This window comes from Quercus lobata, chromosome 12 (genome assembly GCF_001633185.2).
Source record: "Quercus lobata isolate SW786 chromosome 12, ValleyOak3.0 Primary Assembly, whole genome shotgun sequence".
NCBI lineage: Eukaryota > Viridiplantae > Streptophyta > Magnoliopsida > Fagales > Fagaceae > Quercus > Quercus lobata.
The window spans coordinates 40095379-40104385 of NC_044915.1; the positions used below are offsets into that span (position 1 = coordinate 40095379).

General features: G+C 32.4%; 1 protein-coding gene across 1 annotated transcript; it reads left to right on the forward strand.

The window, feature by feature from the left end:
- The first annotated feature begins 2357 nt into the window (after positions 1–2357).
- LOC115970032 (uncharacterized protein At5g65660-like) lies at positions 2358–3373 on the forward strand. Its single transcript, XM_031089692.1, has 2 exons — positions 2358–2652; positions 3029–3373. Exons 1-2 carry the CDS (start codon positions 2446–2448, stop codon positions 3182–3184), a joined length of 363 nt encoding a protein of 120 aa, XP_030945552.1. The 5' UTR covers positions 2358–2445; the 3' UTR covers positions 3185–3373.
- Positions 3374–9007: the final 5634 nt, after the last annotated feature.

Sequence of the window (9007 nt, forward strand, 5' to 3'; positions counted from 1 at the left end):
TTATTGGAAAATTGTTTTTTGAATTTAAAACAAGCATCTGTAAAAAACTATGAAAAATTGTTGTTGCAAAACAAAATTTTAAGTTTTAAAAACATTATTTTAATATCGCAAAAAACCTAACCAAACGGACCATGTCTTTATTTGGAAGGTTATTGGGTTACAATCATGACTCCCAAAAAAACCCTAGCTAGGTAAAGAGACAAACCCTTTGGCAGTTCACACATGTTCATCATGCAAAGAGACAAAGAGAGAGAGATAAGGAGCAACTTGCAGGGAATGCATTACAATGAAGCCAACTCCGTATGGAACTCTTAAAGCTCTAAACCGAGCAATCTATTGGCCCTTTGCACATGGCAGTTTTCCTGATCTCTCTTAGAGCGTTGTTAGGTTCTAAAATTATAATGCTTTCCACTTTGTGTAGTAAGTGGAATTACGTGGATATTGAAAACGACCCGGACCTAATATTTGAAGTAACATTTGAGGATCACTTTTGAGTTTTGAGACAAAAAATGTCGCGTCGTTATGCATCTATCTGTTTTGGATAAGCGCAATTCAAGCTGCACCATATTTTTTGTCCATTAAATATTTAAGATCTTTATTTTTTTGAGGGCATATATATAATATTATATTTATATGTCCATTTATTTCATGGCTGAATTCGTATGGTTTGTTTCTCACTAGCTTAAGGGATAATTATGCTATGCTCCTCGTAAAAGATCAATTTATTGTCAAACATTCCTAATTTAATTAAACACATTTCCATATAAAAAAATGTGATTTTAAAAAGTTGTGCATATTGAAATAGTTCGATAACTTCGATTTCAAAATGCTGGAACAACCTTATCCAATGGTTTTGAAGTTAAGTACATGAACCATATATTCAAAATTACTGTGCAAACGTAACTGTGATCGAACACGATCGAGTAGCTAGCTAGCTAATCATACACTTCCTTAAAACGCAGATCATGCGACCTTTGTGCACCGTCCGGTTGTATGTTTGACAAAGGGAACAGTTCTGGAAAACTCTTTATAAGCACCCGTGCTTAACATCATCATTACGTAAGAACTAAGAAGAGAATATATAAGAGCCTCAAAAGTGTCAAAACAACTTGAACAAGGGGGGAGCTGTGACTGTGATGAGTGTACTATCATCACAGGATTGAAGAATTTTTTGCTTCGTGGGTGGGCTGTGGTACTGGTGGGAGAGCACATAAACATCGAATTGCACAGTAAAGTTAGGAAAGAGGAGCAATACTGTGTATGATTCATTTGTTCTCGATTTTCAAACATTTTAGCCTATGGCTTCTTGAGAAGTCCTAATTTTATATAGGAAATAATCTTTCTGATGAAAAAAATAAGAAGAAGAAATAATCTGATGAGAGATTGATAACTTGCATTAATTAAATTGATTTTGCTTTTAATGGGTTTTTTCGCACAACATTGAAACCAAAAAAAAAAAAAAAAAAAAAAAAAAAAAGGGATGATTTTGGGGTAGCTCACCCCTCCTAGTTTAGAGAGAGAGAGAGTATGAAAGAATTCATCAATCATTCAACAAGACAAAATAAATCGTGACACTAGACAATAGCTACAAATTAAAGTAAGAGAATGTTTTTTAAAGCTTAAAGCAAAAGATTATTTTAACAAAGAAATCTTGTAAAATTTTCAAGAACGAATTAATGTTAATTACTTCGTATACATCATGATTAACTTACGTCCTTTATATATATATATATTTTTAATCAAACATGCTTTTGCATTATTGCACTATTTTTTTAAGAGTGAACATCATTTTGATTTCAAACCCTTTTATATGGTCATGATAAAAATTCACAACTTTTAATTTATCTTTCACTCTATACGTGCATTATTAAAAAAAAATTAAAATAATTAATTATAGCGAACTGAAGTGTGAGGTGATATACAAATGGGAAGATTTGTAAAGATTGTCGTAAATTTTTGTCATGATTAGAATTTTAATTTTTAATTACTTATGAAAATCTTTCTCAACACCAATCATCAACAACAAATTGATGATAAAACATTGTGCTCTTGGGAGATAAATATGCAAGTATTCAATGCTCAAAGTCTCTTACTTTTATGGGTTTTAGTGATATGCACTTGTGATCGACTAAAGCTCCACCTTTAATTTTTTAATTTTTTTGAAGCCGCCCCACCATTAAATTTTATCTGTTCCTAAATAAATATAAAAGACATACTATGTTAATTAGTAGGACCAGACGCTTTCCGTACTTAACGTAAAGTGTACTTCCACCTGTACCCAACCGAGAGCCGCTCAGTCATTGAAATCTCAATAAATTGCCATTCCCACTCACCCATCAAGACCTAACCAAGTCCACCACCTACTAAGTTTTGCCATTCCTGTAGTTTTCAAGATATAGTTCATTAACATAATCAGATCGAAGAAGAAAGAGATAAGCAGCAACTATGGAGGACTCAACTCGGCCACTCATAGGGTTTCCTCTAGGTTTAGCTCTTCTTTTGATCTTGTTGCTCTGCATGAGTGCCTTCTTCTATTGTTGCTTCCAATGGGAAAAGCTCCGATCACTCTTCATATCTTCTCCGGATGATAATAATTCCGATATAGAAGCAGATATCCCTAACTCTCCACGGAAACCTCTACCTCCACATAAGGTACGTACGGACCTTTATTTCTCTCCTTTGCCCAGTTTTGCATGCCATAGATTCGTTCTTTATATACAATTTTCTTCTTCTTCTTCTTCTTTTTTATTACTTTACCAGCTGTGCCTTTGCCAACAGCTTTTTCTTTTAATTTTTAAGTATGTTCCTTTGTGATCAGCTTTTTCAAATTTCATTTTTTTTTTTTTGTTCTATATAGTATTAACAACTATGCTTTACTTTCGGTAAATAAACTTTCAGATAAAGATGATAGTGCTGCACTATCATATTCGTGCTTGTTGTATTATGTACGTAAAGAAAAAAGAAAAAGAAACCCAAGTCAGATTTCTTTATTTTGCTTACTCTATTTTATTTATTTTTTTCAACACAGACAATAAAACGAGATGAGTCCCAGAGCTTTTCAGTACTGATGCCCGGAGATCAGGTTCCAAAGTTCATAGCAATGGCCTGTCCATGTCGGCCTCCGCTAGCCGAAAAGGTCACAATCGAAGTACACAAGCCTCCCACGTCTGTCGTGCCACTATGATAAGTTTGGCAATTGGCAGGACCTTTCTGTGTACGTATATAGTGTGTTCCAACTACAAATATTGAGTTAGTGAATTGATTTTAATTTCCTCAGGATGGGATTTCTTGTGCCATGAAATTTTAGAGCGTTCAAAGCAAATGATGACACATATTGTAATTATTCCTGTATTAAACATGTTAATTCCACTCACATACATACATATATATATATATATATATAAATCTTGTCTCCCGGGATCAACACGTCGGAATTACCTTTAATTATATGAGAGAAAAGTTTAATATATACGTATATTGAACAATTTCATGTTAAGCCAAAACCATTCTGTAACATAGAGTCATATCTAAAAAGATGAAATTATACTTTCCTCCCTCAAATTTGGGATTGTTTTTATTTTAGTTCATTAAGTTTAATTTTGTTTTCAAAGTGATCCTATTTTCTATCTCCGTCAGTGATGTGTTTGTTTAATGTCAAATTAGCGCACATATGTGACAACTTGTTCAATTGAATGATATATGTTTTTAAAAAAAAAATGCAGATTAACAGATATTAAAATTCAATATTGTTTAAAAACAAAATATACCAAAAAAAAAAAAAAAAAAAAAAAAAAAAAGAGAGAATGGCTGATCTCTCTCTCTCTCTCTCTCACATCAAGGTTTTTGAGTTAGTGCATATGGCCCAACGAAGGGATTTGGATATAGGATTATGAGGTGTCTTCTCACCTTAACTCTCTCTCGTTAGGGTTTCCAGCTGTCTAGAAGAATGGCACATAGAAAAGCTTGTAGGACTTGTCTTAATTCACATAGAGGTCTCAAAAGTCTCTAGAAGAAAATGACTAACAAATAAATAGGAGATTGTTGGATGCATATGTATCAATTTGATCTATAAAGAAGTCTTGAAACTTACAAAGATAATGACTTACACATAAATGAAAGATTGTTGGATCTATAAATGTAAGTGAAAAGTCTCACCCACATGTATTGTGTAAAAATAAAATAACTTGCTAAATTAATATAATATAGTTGGGTCTAAATACTGAAATCTTTTTTTTTTTTAATTAAGTAGATGGGTTAAATAGTGTGGTAATATGTTACATTATGTCCTCACTTGGAGACCTCCAACATTACTATTGGAATGACGTTATCCCAAAATTAACTATTCATAAATTCCGGTATCTTATGTTTTTGTTTACACAGCACATTCGTAATACAAATAATTCCTACCCGGGCCTCCAAAGTGTTTTTGCATAGACTACATAATAGCTCTCCATAATACCCTCATTGAATTACCATATCCTGATCAACCAAAAGTCTACCTTGAATAGTCAACCAAGCAATGAAAAAATACCTTCTTAAAAGAATCGGCAAACCGTAGCAATTTTTCACCATACTTTCTAGGCAATACTCCTTTACTAGCTTCCCCCATACTTGATTTAGAAGCTTATCGTATCAAAAAAGAAAATCAAAATCTGAACCAATTAATATAAAATTATTAAAAAAAAAAAAAAAAAAAGACAAGATGAAAAGGAAAGAATATAAAGGATTTTTATATTTCGGTCTTAATTAGTGGCCTACATCCACAACATAATGCCTTAAATGACTAATAATTATTTACTATTGAGCTCTATCTATATTATAATGCACGCATTGAAAGGATTATATAGAGTAAGGTAACCCTAAAATTGCAATACATATACATATAACATAAAACCTTTTTTTTTTCTTGGGACAAATTACATATAGGATGGTTTGCACTATTAGTATTAGTTCAATGACAAGTTGACAACAATAGTGTTAAAAACTTTATCAGACAAAGAACTGGAACATATATATATATATATATATATATCGGCTACATCTTCCTTTTTTTTAGAATCAAAATGTTACATCTTTACCATTGAAGTATATATATCATCTAAAGACACATATAAAGACTATATAGTATTGTTATGATAATTAGGAAAAAGAAAAATTCATGCCAAACCAAGCTTAGAACTCCTAATTTGGAATACAATAACAATAAAGTTAAATCCTAACAAAATTCACAACAATTTTAGAATAACTCATAATTTGCCTACCACCTCATATTTGGGTCAATTAATCATAATGATATATAGTTTCAAATTTTTTAATGACTCATGTGTGAGGTGATAGTCAAATTTGAGAGTATTATGATATTGTTGTGAATTTTTGTTATGACGCTAGAAGAACATGTACGATAATACAATTTCCAACCATTTATCTTGTATGTTAACTTAGCATAAACCTTGTAGGAGGTCTGTTCCAGTTGCAATTGCTAATAACAAAATGATTTGCAAATTTGTAAAATTATTAAAACAGTTCGTTTGGTTTAACATTTATTAACAGCAAATCTTAAAATAGTCAGTACCCCAAGTACCAACCAGTCGAAATTTGTACTGAGTAGTCCCACCATGAGGCCGAGCGGCATTTCGTACTGGACTAAAATGAAGATCAGCCCAACTCAATCGGGTTCATCTCAGCTTATTTTTAGTGTTTGGACCAGGTCAGAAAATTTGGTACGAAAAGCAATGCTTAGGCATAATATACAACCCAGCCCATACACAAACATGTGCAATTGCAATAATGGAGCGCAGCAGAGTCCTTACTTTGGGTTTAACACTCTCCAATGTACCTTCCATCCAAAAAAAAAAAAAAAACACTCTCCAATGTACCCGGACAGCATCTTCAACTATTTCATGTTATTTCTGAAAACTCTTTAAGTCTAACACTCAGGAACATGATGGTCCAAACAATTTGGTAAAACTTAGTTTCTTCCAACAATAACATGTTTGGTAAAGAACATGAACATGTACAATCTTGTCAAAAAAAGGAAAGATTAAATAAATAAAAACTTTAAACACAATCTTGTCAAAAAAAAGAAATGATTAAATAAATATCTTCTATAAACTCTCAAATCAAACAACGATGTCTTAACCAATGCTAATTAGCCATTGGTATCGTAGAAATGTGGCTTTATGTCATTCATGGTATTAATAATTTTTTCCCATTAATTAGGATGTAGCTTTTTTTAATCCCCACCCTTATGGTCTGGTCAAATGTAGCTTTCACTAAATCTTATTTCACACGAGGGCTTGATGGTTTGATAAGATGGGCGTGAACCTCTTGAACCCATCGAGCTAGCTAGGTTGTTCGAGTAAGCTAAGCATATCACATGGCAGACATATGGGTCTATATTTATCTTTGGTCGGGCATGATGGTTTTTTATGACGAGCAAATGCAATTCTATTATTGGAAAAACCAAATCACTCTGGATCGAGATCTGTTTTAAGTGATATATATATATATATATATATATATAAATATAAATATAAAAAACATTTTTATGGAGGTGAAGGCCCACAATGAGAGGGCCCAATAATCCTAAACAATTTCATTGCCCATTGGCTCCAAATCCACACTGTACTTAAAACTTAAGCTAACCGCCAGAAGCAGAGGACTTCCAGAAATTGGACCCACTGCCTTCGCAAAACCCGCGTTATCTGTACTGTGAAAACAAAGATACCCCAATTTTTTAATTTTCTTTGTTTTCATCCATAATATGATTATTTCCAAAATGCACATACTTTTCAACCTGCATTTTGCATTATTTCAACCGAACCTGAAAATGACAACCCTATAGACTGTTGGAATATTATGCAAAATAATAATGGAATAACAAAATTAATACAAAAAATAAATAGAAAATAGATAATTTAGAGGTACAATATCGTTTTTCTTAGATAATAATTTTGTTCTTTTTGGATCAACCACTCTATAAAATGCTAAACACCCCTACACTTTGATATAATCAAGGTTTGGTTTCCTTCTATTCCATAACTCATATGGAGATACTTTAATCTTCTTGGAAAGTACTCTATTGTGCACATAACATGTTGTAAGCAATACCTCTCTCCCCATAAAGTAAATGGGAGCTTTGCACTTAAAATCATGGCATTTACAATGTATACAAGAGTCCTATTTTTTCTTTCAGCCAAACCATTTTGTTGGGGTGTATAAGGGGTTGAACTTTGGTGTATTATACTATATTCCTCACAAAACCTAGAAAAATCATTAGGAAAATATTCACCACACACTATTCAACTCAAATATATCAAAATGTATAAGTTTAAGCATAATAGAATTTATATCTGACTTAGAAAATGGTTTCTTTGTCATCTTTGCTTGAATGCAAATTTCACATTTCTTTTCATCATCATGCTTATATGAAATCATACTATACTTTGACATAAACTTCAAGTTTTTGAAATTTAAATGTCTCAATCTAGCATGCAACAAATATGAAGAATCAACAAAATAAGCATAACCATCAACTTTTTTATTAATAATATTTAGTTTGTACATGCCATTTGTTAGAAACGGATATGCCACTGAAACTCAGTAGCATATCCATTTCCTACAAATATCTCATTCTTAGACAAGATTAACTTATCTGATTCAAGTACAGCTTTTACACTACTCTTACATAACAATTTGGCAAACATAAGATTCTTCTTGATATCGGGTACATGAAAAACATTGGTCAAGATCAGCATCTTGCTGAAACTCATTTTCACTTCAACGGTGCCTTTTCCAAAAACATTTACTTTGTTGTAGTTGCCCATCATCACTTATTGTTCAATGGAAGACTCATCATAAGTCTTGAATTGCTCTTTGTTGTTGCACACATGCACCATTGCACCCGAATTGAACCACTAATCAAAAGGATTTGCAATCACAGCCATATGAATTTCAGTAATCATATTAATATGTATGCCACTCACCATAGAAACAATGTCCTCAATGACATTCGTTTCAATGGCATTACCTTCTTCATCATTTTTCTTGTTCTTTAAGAGTTTACATTCGCGAATGTAAGGGCATTTCTTTCCATCCACAATGGAAACACGCCCGGTTCTTCTTGTCCTTATTGGAGTTGTTCTTCTTGAAACCACTCCCACTTTTGTTCACTTTCAAGTACTTATTGGTCTTACTTGAACTCCCACTTTGAATTTTGCTTCCACTTTGAATTTTGCTCATATTGTTCACATTCACTTTAGAATTAGTGTTAGTTCCATCTCTAATTTGACTTTCCTCTTCAATTTAGAGATGTTGTTTGAATTGTTCTAAAGTGAGATCTTCTAACATATGCAAAAGCTTCTTCTTAAAATTATTCAAACTTGGTGGAAATTTCGCAATGATTGCACCCACTTGGAATGATTCAGGAATATTGATTGACAAATCACGGAGTTTATTGACCAAAATCTGTAATTCATGTACTTGATCCAAAACTGAGACATTATCCAGCATTTTATAATCAAACTACTTTTGAATAATAAACTTATTCATACCTATTTTCTCAGTTTTGTAATTTGCCTCCAAAGCATTCCAAATCTCCTTCGGTAACTTCATTGATGTGGAGATCATAGAGACGATTTGAAAGAGTATTGAGAATGTGCCCTCTGTAAATCAGTTCTCCTTCCTCCCGTTTCTTTCTTTGTACATTTATCTCATCAGTGTCTTTATCACTCGCAATAGGAAAAGATATCAAATTCGGGTCCAAGACATAGAAAAGTATCAGTGCAATAAGTAGGAATTTCATCTTGTCTTTCCATCGAGAAAAATTAGTTCCATTAAAACAATCCAATTTCACCAACTCGTGATTCAACATCTTCAACGTTGAAACATCACTTGTTCCTTCCATCGTAGGAAATATTATCTAAGATTGTTGGAGATATTATACAAAGTAATAATGGAAGAACAAGGTTAACACAAAAAACAAATAGAAAATAGATAACTTGGAGGT